The 18,158-nt window shown below is 36.5% G+C and overlaps 2 protein-coding genes and 1 long non-coding RNA gene across 8 annotated transcripts; 2 read left to right on the plus strand and 1 right to left on the minus strand.

Annotated features, from left to right (window-relative positions):
- Window positions 1–411: 411 nt before the first annotated feature.
- Window positions 412–2,447, plus strand: LOC113333305 (pentatricopeptide repeat-containing protein At5g66520-like). The gene has a single exon (XM_026579816.1). The coding sequence runs from the start codon at window positions 412–414 to the stop codon at window positions 2,299–2,301; it is 1,890 nt and encodes a 629-aa protein (XP_026435601.1). The 3' UTR covers window positions 2,302–2,447.
- Window positions 2,448–2,540: 93 nt separating this feature from the next.
- Window positions 2,541–6,116, plus strand: LOC113333306 (dnaJ homolog subfamily B member 5-like). Of its 3 annotated transcripts, XM_026579817.1 has the most exons (7): window positions 2,541–2,954; window positions 3,386–3,478; window positions 3,686–3,716; window positions 4,358–4,384; window positions 4,534–4,547; window positions 5,540–5,658; window positions 5,800–5,941. In XM_026579817.1, exons 1-7 carry the CDS (start codon window positions 2,889–2,891, stop codon window positions 5,804–5,806), a joined length of 357 nt encoding a protein of 118 aa, XP_026435602.1. In that variant the 5' UTR covers window positions 2,541–2,888; the 3' UTR covers window positions 5,807–5,941. The 3 variants fall into 3 exon arrangements, with proteins under 3 accessions (XP_026435602.1, XP_026435603.1, XP_026435604.1); XM_026579818.1 differs by lacking the exon at window positions 4,534–4,547 and having other exon boundaries at window positions 5,550–5,658; XM_026579819.1 differs by lacking the exons at window positions 4,534–4,547; window positions 5,540–5,658 and having other exon boundaries at window positions 5,800–6,116.
- A 5,648-nt stretch (window positions 6,117–11,764) lies between these two features.
- On the minus strand, window positions 11,765–14,789 carry LOC113333321. Of its 4 annotated transcripts, none has more exons than XR_003351920.1 (8): window positions 14,388–14,789; window positions 14,227–14,265; window positions 14,029–14,075; window positions 13,644–13,851; window positions 13,480–13,551; window positions 13,291–13,368; window positions 12,868–13,088; window positions 11,765–12,178 (listed from the first exon to the last, which is right to left on the minus strand). It is a non-coding gene; the product is annotated as an uncharacterized LOC113333321 (long non-coding RNA). The 4 variants fall into 4 exon arrangements; XR_003351919.1 differs by having other exon boundaries at window positions 13,644–13,883; XR_003351921.1 differs by lacking the exon at window positions 14,029–14,075 and having other exon boundaries at window positions 13,644–13,883.
- Window positions 14,790–18,158: the final 3,369 nt, after the last annotated feature.

Below are 18,158 nucleotides of genomic sequence, written 5' to 3' on the forward strand. Positions count from 1 at the left end.
ACTCAAACCCTAATTTTAAACTTTCTAAAACCCAAACACAACATATACCGAAAGTTAATATATCAACTTTTTTACATATGTTCTTTTGAATGAAACCTCTTTTAAGGCATACTCAAATGTTTCGTGGTATACATTTATTTAAATTCGGCTGAAAAGTTATCAGTCGAACCGAGATAGAAAAACATAAGTTCGGCTCGAAATTTGAGTATGTCTCAAAAAAAAAAAAAAATGAGTATGCCTCAAAACAGCCTTCTTTTGAATCGAGGATGGCGTGACAAAATTTTGGGTTGTTTTCCCCATGGCTTAAGGGATCGGTGCATAGGAATCCAATTGGGCCATCTCTCTGTGTCACGTTACTTATAGACCCATTATGGAGAATTAGAGGCTTACATTTTTGATTCTGAAGAAATCATGGCTTTTTCTTCTCCTGTATTACTTCAAACCTCTCCACCACCACCATCTTCAACTTCATCAAGATCAAATCTTTCGACATCCGATGGCCTTGAAAACTGTGTCAGTATGGTTGAACTAAAACAGTACCACTCAAAAATCATTAGATTAGGCCTATCAAAAGATAATGATGCCATAGGGAGAGTTATCAAATTTTGTGCAATATCTAAATCAGGTGATATGAATTATGCCCTTAAAGTGTTTCATGGAATTGCAAAACCAGATACTTTCATTTATAATACTATTATTAGAGGTTACTTGAACTCTCATATAACAAAAGATTGTATAATATTGTATTCTCAAATGTTAGAAAACTCTGTTTATCCTAATAAGTTTACTTACCCATGTGTGATTAGAGCTTGTTGTAATGGAAATCAGACAATGGAGTTAAGACAGATACATGCACATGTTTTGAAGTTTGGATTTCAGGGAGATAAGTTTTGTTTGAACAACTTGATTCATATGTATGTGAATTTTGAGTGTTTGGATGATGCACGACGGGTGTTTGATAAAATGGTGAATAAAGATTTTGTTTCTTGGACTACTTTGATTACTGGGTATTCGAAGTTGGGTTTTCTAGATGATGCGTATGAAGTTTTTGAGTCGATGCCGGAAAGGAATTCTGCTTCTTGGAATGCTATGATTGCAGGGTATGTTCAAAGTGACCGTTTTCATGAAGCTTTTCGATTGTTTGAAAGGATGCAGTTAGAGAAAGTTAAGCTGGATAAATTTGTTGCAGCTAGTATGTTATCAGCTTGTACAGGATTGGGAGCTCTAGAGCAAGGAGAGTGGATATATGAACATATAAAGAAGAGTGGATTCGAAGTGGATTCGAAACTAGCAACAACTATTATTGACATGTATTGTAAATGTGGATGTTTAGAGAAAGCATTTGAAGTCTTTAATGGGTTAAAACACAAAGGGATTTCTTCATGGAATTGTATGATTGGAGGAATAGCAATGCACGGGCAAGGGAAAGCTGCAATAGAGCTTTTTGAGGAGATGCAAAAACAGATGGTAGCTCCGGATGGGATCACGTTTGTGAATTTGCTTAGTGCATGTGCTCATAAAGGTTTGATTGAAGAGGGACAGCATTACTTTCACCTCATGAAACAAGTTCACAGAATTGAGCCGAAGATGGAGCACTTTGGGTGCATGGTGGATATGCTTGGTAGAGCTGGGTTTCTAGACGAAGCAAAAAGGCTTATAGATGAGATGCCAATGAGTCCTGATGCAGGTGTACTGGGTGCACTTCTGGGAGCATGTAAAATTCATGGAGACATCGAGTTGGGTGAAGAAATAGGAAAACAAGTAATCGAGTTAGAACCCCATAACAGTGGTCGTTACGTGTTATTAGCAAACTTATATGCAAATGTAGGTAGATGGGATGATGTTGCCAGAGTGAGAAAGTTGATGAATGATCGAGGAGTAAAAAAGGTGCCTGGTTTTTCTGTAATCGAGTTGGATGGCGTTGTTAGCGAGTTCATTGCTGGAGGTAGGATGCATCCTGAATCTAAAGAGATATATGCCAAGGTTGATGAAATGTTGACATGCATCAGATCGGTAGGTTATATACCTGAAACTGATGCAGTATCGCATGATATTGTTGAGGAAGAGGAAAAGGAGAATCCATTGTACTTCCACAGCGAAAAGCTTGCCATTGCTTTTGGGTTATTGAAAACCAAACCTGGATCTATCATTCGGATATCAAAGAATTTGAGAGTGTGCAAAGATTGCCACCAAGCTAGTAAGTTCATTTCTGAGGTTTTCGATCGGGAAATAATTGTGAGAGATAGAAACAGGTTCCACCATTTTAAGAATGGTGAATGTTCTTGTAAAGATTACTGGTGAGGTAGTAGTGGTGGACAGGGCTATTGCATAATTTAGAGGAAATTCAAACTCCCCCACTGCTTGTATCGTTGTATGTGTTCTGTATCTCAATGACTGCCCTAAAACTGTACATGCAACCGGCTTATAATAGTCGAACTTTCGGGTTGAAGCAATGACTATGCAAGCAGTTGTCTCAATTATGGATTTAACCAGCTCGAGAAAATTGTACCCATTGTGATTCCCCCTACTGGAACAATGTTTTGTCACCCAGATTTTTCCTTGTGCATTATCGGCACTAGTCTTAAAGGATGGCTTGCCTCGGTTTGTTCCGCAAAGTATGAAAATTGGTCTAGAGACTCTAGACTAAAGCTTCATTTGTTGAGAATGAGTCAACTCGTTATAACTCCACGAGTCACATACATGAAACAACTCACAACGATTCGCAACAGCGTGTCTCATCGGTGATGATGGTCGTGGGCCTCGTGGCAGTTTACAAACCCTGGAAAAACTTCAAACTTTTTCATAAATACAACGAAAAACAAGAAGAAGAAGAAAGTTTAGAATCAGAAAAAGAAATCCTGTAGATTTGATTGGAAAGACATGCAACTATGCAAGGCGATGAAGCTAGAGCGTTGCTAGGATTATCATCCACTTCTCATCTGACCCCATCTCAGGTATAATCGTGTTTGCGAATTATACAAGAAATACTAACTTTGGTTGAATTTGCTTCTCAATATGTAAAATGAACTTGATTGGGTTAGTTTCTACTGAGAAGTCTGAGATCATACTAGTCCTAAATATGATATTTATAATTGTGAATTTAGTCATTGTTAGGGGAATTTAGGATCTTTCTGAACTGGGAGCTAGAGTAATGTGGAAATTTTGCTCCCAATTACTAAAGACCCTAAATTTCCTTAATGTTTGTGGTGTATGTGCGTAATCGCGGAAGATAGTGGTGCCAGATATCCAATGTAATCTCAGTGTGTGAGATTGAAAATTTCAGTTTACTATACTATTAGACTAGGATTTCCGATCATTGGAATCCAATGTAACGCAGAAAGTGCAGATATCTGACTGCTTATATGTGTAATTTTTTTGAATACAGGTTAAAGCAGCCTATAAAAGAAAAGCATGGGAATCTCACCCTGACCGTTTTCCTGCAAATGAAAAGTTCAGTGCAGAGACTAAGTTTAAATTGGTAATATTTGGCACCACGATAACTTTTTATAATTTAAATTGGTAAACAACTTGTAAGATAAACTGAAAAATCCAAGTTGTAAAACATACCTTGCCATTTACCGTAAAATAAGAGATACTAAAAAAACAAACTGGAATGTTTATAAGTAGCTTGTTTGATTGACTGGATTGACCATTTACCTGACCATTATAGTTGCATGTATTGCAGATTTCGGAAGCATACTCATGCCTAAAATTAGGTAATTTTCTTCAACTCTCTAAAATTTTGGAACTTAATATGCTGAGACCATGGTTTGCTGACTGTCAGTAAAGGTTCGGGTAGTTCACAGTTTAATGACTTGCTCACGGCGTTGGAATAAACAGTATATCATCATTTATCGATAACACTGACAAGCTTATAAGCTTGATTTTTAGAATTAAGGAACAATATGAGCGAGCTTATGGCTTTCACATACCTTTCAATCTAGCATGTTAGCAGTAGTGACAGATGTGCTTATATGGCTTTATTAATTGGTGCTAATGCTACTTGGGATTCTATTTGCACATGTAGGTTGCAGTAGGTGAACAAATCAGCTACTCATATTTGGCGCTCATTACATTGCAGTTGGTAGGATATGCACATTTCTGAAACTTTTTATTGGCATCTGAAACGTTTGTGTGCTCTATATGATACTTGTATGCAGATCTTCTGATGGGTATACTTTTCTATATCTGTGACCAACATATCCCATTTAGTGGGGCAATATGTTCAAGTTAGTATTACCAAGATGTCTCCCAACAGACAGCGAGTTTGCAAACCATGGGAAAAGTATAGAATTTCCTTGTTATGTGGAATGTTCTATGATGACTACCTGATCTTTTTAATTTTCCGGCATTACAGGTATAGGACAAGGGGGAACAAACTCAGGTACTTTTTTTTTTTTTTTAAATTCTATTGATCCAAACTCAAGAATGTTAGCTTCATCGGTCATCTGCTTTCTCTTTCATTTTCCCTTTCCTCTGTTCCTTGGATGTTTTTATTTATGTACTGCCCCAATTTTTCTTGCTTACTAGCAGCATATGCGCGGGTTGTCAGAACCACTGTAGTCAATATCGGCCGTATCGGCCGATATATCGGGGATATTTCGGATATCGGCCCAGAACGATACGATAAGAAGGATATCGGGGATACGATATTCGCCCGATAATATCGGTCGTATCGGTCGAATATCGGCCGTATCGGTCGATACGAAATTTTCCTACATTTCCTGATATGAGACGGTATTGGTCGTTTTCTATAAAGTTTAAGGGTAATTTTCGCGAAGAAAGTCTTCCAGGTGGTAGTAGAGGTGCATGTAGCTCTCGAAGCAAGTCTACTAAAGTTACTCTTTTGTTTTTTTGATAAAATTGATGTTATCTATTATATCTTATTCGAAAATGTGTGGAGAAATGTTTAATATAAAATTATAGTCTCTAACAATGTAGTTAATATCGGATATCGGTTCATCTCGGCCGGGACCGATACACTGGTACGATTTTATATCGGGGATATTATCGTTGAAATATCGATTCTAGATTTAGAGACTATAATTTTATATTAAACATTTCTCCACACATTTTCGAATAAGATATAATAGATAACATCAATTTTATCAAAAAAACAAAAGAGTAACTTTAGTAGACTTGCTTCGAGAGCTACATGCACCTCTACTACCACCTGGAAGACTTTCTTCGCGAAAATTACCCTTAAACTTTATAGAAAGCGACCAATACCGTCTCATATCAGGAAATGTAGGAAAATTTCGTATCGACCGATACGGCCGATATTTGACCAAAACGGCCGATATTCGACCGATACGACCGATATTATCGGGCGAATATCGTATCCCCGATATCCTTCTTATCGTATCGTTCTGGGCCGATATCCGAATTATCCCCGATATATCGGCCGATACGGCCGATATTGACTACAGTGGTCTCTAAATCTAGAACCGATATTTCAACGATAATATCCCCGATATAAAATCGTACCAGTGTATCGGTCCCGGCCGAGATGAACCGATATCCGATATTAACTACATTGGTCAGAACAGGTTCTCCAAACGTTCATCAAAGAAGCAAAAGTCAAACGTTCTTGGTTAAAGCCCCTTTTTTTCTTATTATTATTGGAACAGTTGCACTCGGGGGTATGAGTGCTGCAAGGTGAATGCATGACATTTCTAAACCAAACTATTATATCGCATGTGATTCTATGCAGTTAGTCTTAGCTTAGTCCTTTAGTGTTCTTTATCGACTTCTCAGAGCCCTATATTCCATCCCCGGGGTGTTGTATTTCTTTTGCAGGGCTTAGAAACGGCAGGAGAAGGCAACCCCATCTTACAATCCTTTCCTTCCATGATGGCATGCTGGATTTTTTTATGTTTATAGCTTGTATTTGTCTTAATTAGCTAGGGAACATCCGCTTGAAACTCTATATGATGATCATATCAGTAATGTTCTAATAGTGTTATAACTAGGTTAAAATGTTTGATGCTTTCCATCCTATATTTCGATAAAAACTAGCGGGGTATTTTGCATTACCTCTCCTCGCAGGATTGTTAATATCGTTAATTTGTATTACCTCCCTACAAAGATTAAATTAACAAAACTTCCTTTCGTCATATATTCTGTCAAAGAACAATTAGCCGAGTCACAGCTTTGTACACGTGGGCAAAAACAAACGCGTAGTACTGTAGTTTCATAAAATATCCTCCCATATAAAACAGATCTTAGACCACTGTAGTCAATATCGGCCGTATCGGCCGATATATCGGGGATATTTCGGATATCGGCCCAGAACGATACGATAAGAAGGATATCGGGGATACGATATTCGCCCGATAATATCGGTCGTATCGGTCGAATATCGGCCGTTTCGGTCAAATATCGGCCGTATCGGTCGATACGAAATTTTCCTACATTTCCTGATATGAGACGGTATTGGTCGTTTTCTATAAAGTTTAAGGGTAATTTTCGCGAAGAAAGTCTTCCAGGTGGTAGTAGAGGTGCATGTAGCTCTCGAAGCAAGTCTACTAAAGTTACTCTTTTGTTTTTTTGATAAAATTGATGTTATCTATTATATCTTATTCGAAAATATGTGGAGAAATGTTTAATATAAAATTATAGTCTCTAAATCTAGAACCGATATTTCAACGATAATATCCCCGATATAAAATCGTACCAGTGTATCGGTCCCGGCCGAGATGAACCGATATCCGATATTAACTACATTGTCTTAGACACTATATGCCGTCGGACGAAAACATCTGACGGTTCTGCACCATGTCAGAGAATGAATGGTTTAGATTTGTTACCTTTTAGGTAGCGGTTAAGCCCCTCCGTCTCTCCAACTACCCCTCCTAACGGGAATAGACATTAGGCTAATCCCTATGGGCTAGATTGAACTGTTTAGATTGGCCAAAAAGTGTTGCAAATTAAAATAAAAGTGTGGGAAAAAAATTAACATTATTTCTGGATATTTCTCTCTCTTAACATTTGATCGCAGTTCAACTAGCAGCGAGATTGAAAAGCTGAACTGTCTGGCGCTAAAAAAATGGTCAATACGCTGAACCATTGAGCGCTTGATGTTTTTAATTAAATGTGTCTGATTGAGAGAGAGGAACATATATATTATAGCTAATAGCTAGGTTACTGATGGAGAAACAGACTAGAGAGGAACATATAATGAAGTGGACTGATGGAGAGAGAGAATAGAGAGGAGCGTATAATGAGTGGACATAATGTATTACTGGAGAGAGAGACTACAGAGACTAATGGCTAATGAGTGGACCTAACGTATCAAAAGTGCGGAAGAGAGCACGTGGAAGAGAGATAAAGCATGTCGAATGGATCGAAATATGAGTTGATTTAACATATCTATACGGAAAGGGAAGAAATTTTATGTCACTGTTTGGTTCAGCGTCGCTGACTGGTCAAGCGCTGATTGGTTCAGCGTCCAATCAGCGACTATCTGCTAGATTAGTCATCCCATAGGATTTAGGAGGTTGTCCTAACTGACGTGGATTGACAATATAGCTGCTAGATTAATAGACTATAAGACTTAGCCTTAGAGAGAAAAAAAATCTTAAACCAATTTCAGAGAAGAAAAATCCCCAATTCTCAGTGAGAAGAAAGTCTAGGGTTTCGTCCAAGAGAATAAAAAATTAATCGAAGTGAGAAGAAATCAGTCGTTGTTTCTTCATATTTCATATGTTTTCTGATGTTTAATCGTGATGAATCAGAATCAGAGACGATTGTTAGTATTTTTTCTTTTCTAGGATTTTTGTTATTTCAGTTCATTTTTCGTTTTAATGTTTCGAGATATGATTATGAATTTGATGTGATGTATGCTGACATGTTGTTATTGGGTCTTTATTATGATCCTCTAATTTAGGGGTTTTCTATGCTTGATCGAGTGGAGGAGTTATATGTTTGTGACGTGATAGTTGAGTAGAGGCTTCTGTGATGTGATGCAGTGTAGGGATTGGGGTCTTCGTAACTGTTTTGGCATGATTTCATTAATAATTTTGGAATTTTAGTTATGCACTTTTTTTTATGTGATTGTTTTTTGTTTGTTTTTTTTGTAAAATTGAACATTATATAGTGTTAGAGCATAGCTCGGTCGACCTCGCATGCGTTGCTATCTCAAGCATGTTTTTCAATGTTAGTGGTCAGAATTATAAGTCATGATTTCTAGCCTACATAGCTAAGTCTCGGACTAGGATAGAAAAGTATAGTTGAGATCAAGGATTTCATGGCGATTCATCATACAACGACGAAGATCTACTCAAGGAACCGTGGAACTTCATCAACAAAAAGGTATGTGGAGACTTGAACTTATCTATCACTCAAAATTCTATCTCTTGTATCTCCTACTTCTTATGAGACAAAAGTCGTATGCTATATAAACTGGATCATACACATTTGATATTTCGAGCCGAGTATATCTCGCATATCTATATCTCGAAATCATGTGTTGTTAAAGCATTTCGCTTTGATCAAGTTTATCTTCACCTAGTGACGAAAGTCATGCAGAGTTTCAATTACTTTGAGAATTGCTCTGACGCGAACGGTCTGTGAATAACGGCTATATAACGTCCTCTGAGAATGTCTCAATGATTGAAATGAGAGTTTAGATTACATACCCATGTATTCCTTAATCCGAAGTTTTCTAACTTTGTTGATTGAGAGAAACCGGAGGAACTGGCTTTGCCAAGTCCGCGAACCCAGTCCGCGAACTGACGAAAGTTCTTGTACCGAGAATTTCTGTTGGGATTTTCCAAAAACTCGTTTGCGTGTAAGTCCGCGAACTGGCGAAAGTCTCTTTGCCGAGATTTTCTGTTGAGTTTGGAAAACTCCACCGGTTGTTTTAAGTCTTTAAACGTGTTTGTGAGCTTAAGTGGTTATGATCTAAAGATGTGCTCTGAACATGAAACTTAAATTACTAAGGAATGCTTTATGCAAACCGTGGCTATAAAGTTCATGAGCCGATTCAATCGAATCGAATCATCTTTGTTTCAATTGTGTCTTGTGTAGTTACAAAAGATCTCATAGCAATTGAAAAACTCTTTAACTAGTTCATTTGAGTTAATTGAATTAGTTATTGTGAAGAAGAATAAGGTTAATATGAAATGCTCATATGGTTAACCTTTTGGGTTACTATGTTGAACCAACATACACGTACACGTTTGGGCATGGTTTTCACAAACCCAGTAAACGTCTACCCAAGTGTGTGTGAGAAGCTAAGTTTTCGATCTAACAGTTGAGAAATATTAGCTTGAATCTAAATCAGGTTTTCATCTAACGGTGTATATGGATTGCTTTGTAACTAAGACAAAACCCTGATTTGATGGCTATATAAAGGAGACATCTAGCATTGTGCAAAACTAATCCCCACACGTCTGTGTGATACTAGTGCCCTCGCTAGAGTCGATTGTCCTTTAACCTTTGGTTTTCTTCTCTAAAACCAGGTTAACGACTTAAAGACTTCATTGGGATTGTGAAGCCAGACCGATACTACTTTTATCATAGTTGTGTGATCTAATCTTGCATTCTATCATACGAGTACAATCTTTGATTGGATTGAGATCGTGAGAGTTCTCCGATAGGCAAGATAAAGAAGTCACAAACATCTTCGTCTCACTGTTTGTAATTCCTCGACAAACTTCCTGTGTAGTCAAGAAGGATTGTTGAGAGGTGATTGATTAATCTAGGCTGTTCTTCGGGAATATAAGACCGGATTATCAATTGGTTCCTGTTCACCTTGATTTTATATCTTAAGACGGAACAAAACCTAGGGCTTATCTGTGGGAGACATATTTATCCTTTGATAGACTTTTCTGTGTGAGACAGATTTGTTTATTATCAAGTCTGCGATTTTGGGTTGCAGCAACTCTTGGTTGTGGGTGAGATCAGCTAAGGGAATCAAGTGCGCAGTATCCTGCTGGGATCAGAGGCGTAGGAGTACAACTGTACCTTGGATCGGTGGAAGACTGATTGGGGTTCAACTATAGTCCGGTACGAAGTTAGCTTGGAGTAGGCTAGTGTCTGTAGCGGCTTAATACAATGTGTATTCAATCTGGACTAGGTCCCGGGGTTTTTCTGCATTTGCGGTTTCCTAGTTAACAAAACTTCTGGTGTCTGTGTTATTTCTTTTCCGCATTATATTTTTATATAATTGAAATAATACAATTTGTGCGTTAAGATCATCAATTGGAAATCCAACCTTTGGTTGTTGATTGATATTGATTGATCCTTGGATATTGGTCTTTGGTACTGTCCAAGTTATTCCTTGTAATTGATAAAGACTCGCTATTGTTTTTAGCTTGAGTAAAAATCAAATCAAGAGAGAGATATTAACTCCTTGAGATACTTTAGTCTAGATTGAGTCTGACTGTCTAGTTGATTCTCTAGCAAAAGTATTTCGGAGTGTGTCCATACAGATTGCTAATCGAATTATTGGGTGGTGTTGTTAGACCCCGCTTTTTCAATTGGTATCAGAGCAGGCAAACACGTTAAAGACCTTATAAGTCTGTGTTTGTGGCAATCTGAGTTTGTGGATAGAATCTCATACGCATACCAAAAATGCCTCCTAAAGCTGTCAACTTTGTCAATTGTCTCGGAAATTCCTCAAAAGGTCACTCCTTAGATGATTCTTCTGAATCCCGAGGTAAGAAGATTGTTCCATCCTGTGTTGGTCATTCTTCCTCGAATGAGACATTGGACATAATGGCAAAGGCTGAAAAGGAGCTCACCAGAATTTCAAAAAATTCTACAGAGTTTGTTGATCTCAAGGATCATGTACAGCTCATTGATGAATTTGAAAAGTCTATTGATCGTGAACAGGTACTCTATAATATTATAGGGTCATTCTCTAAGGAAATTGAGAAACTTCTTCAAGAAAACGATATACAACGTGAAAAGATTTGTGATCTTGAAAAGCTGGTTAAAGAAGGCTCAATTAGAGAAAAATGTTTGATCAAGACGCATTCATCTGATCTTGAGAGACTTCGTGTTGAGAAAATGAAACTTGAAGCATCACTTGTCATAGCCCATGGACAGTGCAAATCCCTGGAAAAGGAAAACTCTGTTTTAAAGAAATATTCTTCTGCACAAACTAATTATCATGAGTTACTGTACATAATGAAATTTTCTCCAGATGAAGATTGTGTCAAGAAAAGTTTTCATAACTTACAATCTTCTCCGGTGGCTATGAAGTTTAAACAAGTACCAGTTATTGCTTCTCCTCCACGAATTTGTACCTTATGTGGAAAAGGAAATCACTATGATATCCATTGTTTTGCCAGAAAGAAACGTGTTTCTGAACTTCACACACTAGTCCAGAAGGGGCTATAAATGACGAATGAAGTATGTTATAAAACATGGTTTATCACGGTTTTTATCTGTTATTCGAACCATTATTTATTTGGTGTGACTCTTTATAAATGACAAACAGAGAACGTTATTGAATATGACGAAAAAAATTTGTGATTTAAAATCACATATAAAATTTGTTATTAAATATCACGGTTATTATATGTAAAATAAAATAACGGTTGATGTCTGCCATAATGCAAGTATCAAGTACCACGGTTATTGTTTGTTATAAACAATAACGGTTAATATCCGTCTGTTCCATCATTTGTTGGCTGATTCAGACTTTTGATATTGATATATCTGAAATTCATTGAGATTCAGATTCAAATTCATTCAGATTTCAGATTTGAAATTGATTTTGGTTAAATCAAATTAGACTGTTACAAAAGTAGAATTAAAATTTCAACTGCATCTGAAATCAACTTTTATTAATTAATTATCCAAAATAACAGCCAAGAAAATAAAATCTTCAAATACAAAACAAAAGATAGACACTACATGTTAAACATTAGAATCGAATTCAATCTACTTTTCACCTTGTCATTCTAATTTGGTCACTCTCCTACAGTGATTACATAAGCTTGTGGCCACTTGATGGTGTCATCTCTTGACACATCCCCAAGTACTGCATCATATCTATCACATAACGCCGCCCTTGGATCAATGATTTCATCAATCATGCAGTCATAATTGTCATCAATCAACAACTTTGCACTATCAACATATGAAGATGCTACCGGTCTTTTCATAAAGTTCCTCAAAAAGCAGAGACCAAACGTCAAAGGTGTTGCTGGAGCTCCAATATATCCTGTATAACAAGAAACCAATTTAGTTTAAGATTCATAATTTGAGTCAAACTTGAATGTCATAAGTTCAAAGGCTCAATGAACCGTAACTGACAACTTACATACAGTGAGGTTTCTTCACAGTGAGTGCATATAATGCAGAGCCCCGCAAATCTTAAAGGCATAACTGAGTTTTATTACCTATGACATTTGTGATGAGGATATCATCAACACAGGTACTAATTCCTTGACTCCTATACTTCTAAAACTTGTCCAGTTTGTGATGCCAAAAATAAGAATGAGCCAAGGGACCAATACCACAGAAAGACTGAATGAACTGTAACTGACAACTTGAGCGAGTTTTCTTAACGATGACTCTATATAATGCAGAAGCCCCCAAATCTTGCAGCATAAGATCGTGTTCGGAGCAATGGAGTATTCAGAAATCTCACTCTTTGTGCAAGTGAAATCAACAAACAAGATAAAGGAAATCGTACAACACAAGTACATAATTTCCATTAAGTACGGATATAAGATTGAAGGTTCTTATGGGTTTCCCTCTAATACATGGACAGTAACCACTAATTAAGGCTCAATATGGACTATTATAAGGGAGACATACTCAATTTTAACATCAGGACATGCACCATAGTTTTTCAAGAAGTAGACCATTTAAATTTCTGAATTTCAGTAGTCTAGGTACTAGTGTTACCTGCTGATAAGAGCTATTCGGGATTTGATCATGAACTCCAGTGTTGGATTTCTGTCTTTCAGCATCTGTGCTTCTAAAGCTTCATTTTTTTGCTTCTATTTCGGCATATTATCCTTCACTTCCTGCAAATTGGCCTTCAAAAACACTGCCCCAAGGATTTGCGTTTTAGAAACACCGGCACCCATTCCGCGTATGTAAACCTTTCGATCAGCGCCAAATATCTAGCCATATACATGAAGCAAAATCAGACTCATTGTAATTTACAAAAAAAATAAAGATGGAAAAAATAACTCACTGTCTGTACAATCAGAGATGCAAAACAATTGCAAACCAAATAAGTAAGCATTAGCATAAGAAAACAACATAATCACTACACCATTCAAGAAGAAGTAAAAAGATTCGTGTAACAAAATCACCACTTACCATGGTAACACCGTCGGTGCCCAAACACTTCTGTGCTGAAGGAAGGATCCTGATCATATCAGCAGAAGCCAACTAAAGCTGCAGAAAAATCAAACCATTCAAAAATCTATAAATTTTCATAGAATGACAGCACCTTCTACATGATAAACTACAAAATCAAACTTAAAAGCATGACAAGAAGAAACTAACCTCATCACCTTCGACTTCCTCCTCATTCTTAGTGTCCATGTGCGCCTTGGGTTTGTAAACACCATCTCATATCTGCATAAATCATACAAGGTTACCCATATACCATACATATCAGTGACGTTAGAACTTTAAGAGCAATGTTAAACAACACAGAATTAAGATACCTTCAGCATATCCTCTCTTAAAACAGGCTTTGGTAGACAAGCATCTACAATGTCTTTTCATGCCCGCCACCATCACTTCAGCCACCTATGCGTCTACCTCCACCAGCAACCTCTGCTAGTCCACCACCGCTTGCAACCCCAACACCTCCTAATCCTCCATAGACACCAAAAAAACACTTCTATAACATGATCGATCCTTCCTCAACACCTACACACCAACACCAAATCCTCAACAATGTCCTAATATAAAACAGAAGAGATCAGTACATTTGAGATAAAAATTACTAAATCTTGCAATATAAACTTATATTGTTGGATTGAGATCAGTAAAAAGATTATATTCAATCAGAATTTTGAAGAACCCAAAACCCAAATTAAAACATACCCTTTAATTACCAGAACTGAATAAAAATACCACTCGTGTCCTCATCCCTTACCAGAAGAATTCGAATAAGCACATAATTAGAACCGCAATTGTCAGTGAATGAATGAAACAAAATAAAAAAATTGAAACCTAAGCAAGAAGCTAATTGCAGATCTGGTACTTATAAGAGTTATTGAATGAAAAAAGAGGGGGTTATACCTCGTAAGAGTCAGGAAACCATCAATTACTAGTAAACATCTGCAACCATCAAAACCCTTTGAAGTATCAGTGAGATTTAAACAACATCTAGGGATAAAATGTTTAGGGAAGAACTTGATAATAAAAAATAAATGAAAAATTGAAGGTTTGAAGATAATTACCTTCTACTTTTATAGAGATCATATAAACTGGAAGTAGGGTTTGATAAGGTAAAACGAAAATTAGGTTAGTGATACGTCTAAGTATGAACAACTAAGGGTTTAGAATGTAATGAAATAGGTAAAATTGTGCGTGTATTTTGAGGGTTTCATGGTTAGGGTTTGGTATTACTCGTCCTATAAACTCTGAAGAGAAAGAAACTCAACAATTCTCTATTTAACTTTTATACGACTGAATAATACGATTGAAAACAAATCAACGAAATAAAGAGAGAAATCTTCCAAAATCTTCGCTGATTATAGAGGAGAAGAGAAGAAGAGGAAGAAGAGGAAGAAGAAAAGAGAGGCACATTTGACGATTGAAAAAAAATAAAAAAGAAAAGAGAGGCGCAGTTAGGTTGGAGAAGATGAAGAAGAGCCAGAGGTAAAGTTTGGGTCTCAGACTCTGACATAAAGTAGGGCGTGAAAGGCTTGGATTTATGGCAAACCAAACCGACCAAAAAAAGAAAGACCCATGGCAATTAAGCCGGTGGCTAACCATTTACGAACTTGTAGGAAAATGTGGCTAGCCGCTTTTGGGTATACGATAGAAGATTGATGGTGGAAGTATATGAACCTAATTTATTTGTCAAACATATACTGTTATTTAGTGGTTTATCATTAAATCACACACCTGTTAAATTATCATGCCTGAGAATGACATTTTTTTTGTGTAACATGATGTACCCCACTTTTTTCATGTTATGTGACGGAATTTATTTGTAAAATCCTAATCACGGAATTAATGTGTCATTTAAAAGCGTGATTAATAGGCCTTTCTGGAGTAGTGACAAATTGCTTCTTTCTACTGTCAATGGAGTAAATAGTCAGACGACTGCTACAATGAAGGTCCCTTTCACAGGAAACCAGGCATCTTATAAAAATGATCTCTCTCCTAGAAATCATTACAGGACATTTGTAAACTCTCGGGCTACCAATGAAAGCATGTCATGTGCTTAAAAGAACAAATATGGTAAATCTAAGTCTAGTGTGTGGAGACCAATTTCGGAAAATCCCCTAGAACCTATTTCTAGAGGTCCTAGACTTTTTTATCAGAAAGGTTTCTCACCAGTGATTCTTAGAAAGACTGCGAGACACACCCTTTTCCCTGGAAGCTGCAGTGAAAGGACAAGAAATGCTGAGATAAGATATCCTAGAGGAAATTACAGCTACTCTCTCTGAACCTATGGTGAGACTATGTCTCCCTCTGCTACCTAACAGCAGAATGTTCTATTCTTGTGTCTAACTTGAGAGATACAAGGATAAGGATTTGAGAGATGCTCAAGTATTGTGTTATTTTTCTCTAACTTGTATATCTTTTGATGTAATGCTCTAGTTTCCCTTTCTTTTTTCACTATGACCTTTTGGGATGGAGAATCTTTGAAAGCTGCATAATGTGCAATATTTTCCTCTTAGGGCCATTTGTCTTTTGGTCGGACCACGAACATCCGCATCTCCTTAAGGAACTCTAGTGTTTCTAGCCAGGGCATTCACAAACATATATAACTCTTATACGTGTTTCATTCTTCTTCAGAAAGGAGCTATATGGAAATTGTTCCCAAAGAAGAAGTTAACCCTATGGTTGAGGATGATCTCAAAGGATGTGATTCTGGTCAAGAGTGTATACTGAAGAAGATTCTTGAAAGAAAAAAGTATAACTCTTGGATTGGAGAATCTGTCAAGGATCTGATTCGTGTTCAGAATGAAGTTAAGAACGAACTGGCTAACCTTCAATTCCAGATAAACCATCTTATTGATGGACATGCGAAAATCCTTGGTACTCAGAATATCTTGATCAGAAATCAGAAGAAAGTTATCCTTGATTGTGCAAAGGCTCGTCATTATGCTCGCACTATCGATCGGCAAGTTAATGTTCTGACCTATGAACATGGTGTGTCTACAGTCAACAGGATCAAGGATATCAGTGACTCATACTTTGATGGATCATTTCAGAGGTATGAAATCATTAAGGAAAACTGAGGATATTTTCAGAACCTAGTATGTCTTATTTTTAGTTGGAAGAATAACTAGAGCTTGAATAGCGAAGATTGTGACTACACACAGCTATTTTTGTTTTCATCTTTTTATGTTTATTTTTTAGGTTTATTGGCTTTTAAATTCTAAAAATATTTGGAAGATGATATTATTACAGTATTAATCTGTTTTGAAGTATTGCAATATTTTTATGGGATATGTATTGTTTGCTTCAGTGAACTTGAAGGTCCCATATTGTGTCAAAAGTAAAGTCGTTCATAATTTGATATTCGTATTGATGAAAGGACGAATGGACTTTTGACAATTAAAAAAGTTATGCCTATGCAGTCATGTATTTGATGAAAAATAGGATAAAATCTTTTGTTTGACAAGGATAAAGTCTATTATGTCGTTATGATAGAAAATAAAATAGATCCTTGTATGTTATCCACGATATTGATCTTCATTGATCCATTTTGTTATGTTTTACCGTGAAGGATCCATTGTATGTCTTATGTTGAGCACGATACAACTAAGTCGATTATTCTTATTGGCTTTGTTGGTTGTTCCATAAGATGCTATATGTTGAGCATTATGAACTAAATTAATCATCTTGGTTGGTTATTTAGTTATTTGCTCCGAAAGTCTTCTTTTGTCGAGCAAATCCTTTGACAATTAAATTGATTTCTTTTGTTTAGTTGTTTGCTTTCCAATTAGATTAATTATAAGTTCTCTTTTAATTAGTCTAGTTGAGTTTTCATATATTCCACAAGTTCTTGTGTTGAGTATATGAACGACTATACTAATCATGCTCTATTGGTTGATGTAGTCGTATATTCCGTGAGGTTTTTCCTTATGTTGAGTATTTGAACGATTAAGGTAGTCATCTCCGTGTGGTCATCTTATTCGTAGCTCCGTGAGTTTTCTTATGTTGAGCACAATCAATTAAATTGATCACTTTTGTGGTTTGATTTAGTTGCGTATTCCGATTAAATTAATCATGGGTTTACTTGTGATTAATTTGGTTGAGTTTTGGATATAGAAAATCATTTCCATGGTTTTTGGTGTCCAATTAAAAATCCTTCTTTTCTTTCGAAATTAAGGTCGCTCTTGTTGTTCTTTCGGGAATGACATCAAATGGGGGAGAGTTCTTTTGAACTTGTGCTTAATGGTAATATCTTGTGGGGTGTGCGGCTGTGGAATTTATAGGGGTTATCTTGTATCTTAAAACTCCTTGATGAATGCATTTAGCTTCGGCTTTATGATTGCATCTAAATTAAGTTGGTATGTATTTTTCTTTTAGTCTATGAAATGTCTCTTTTGGAAATTTCATTATGATCCCGTTCTTGTACCTTTGCCAATTTTATTGATAAAAAGAGGGAGAAATATTGTAGTTTACACTACAAATACATATGGTTTTTGGATCATTGTGTAAGGGGGAGTGGTTTCCATGATCGAGATGGAGTATTGACTAAGGGGTGGTGATACATATCACCATAGTATTATTGTTAAAGTCGTGATACAATTGGGCTTTGATGTTACATAATAATACTATGACACTGTATAATAATGATCGAGAATCTCGATTTCTCTCATTGTTATAGCTACGGATCTTCAACAATGGTGATGCTAAACTTACAACCTTTGGGATCATTGGAGTACTTGGAAGGACGAAGATTTCAGGGAACGTTGAAGATTAGACTATGGAATAGGAGCCACTAAAGTTTATCTTATTTGTATTCCATATGTATTAATAGTTTT

The sequence above is a fragment of the Papaver somniferum genome, unplaced genomic scaffold, assembly GCF_003573695.1.
Source record: "Papaver somniferum cultivar HN1 unplaced genomic scaffold, ASM357369v1 unplaced-scaffold_132, whole genome shotgun sequence".
NCBI classification, from domain to species: Eukaryota; Viridiplantae; Streptophyta; class Magnoliopsida; order Ranunculales; family Papaveraceae; genus Papaver; species Papaver somniferum.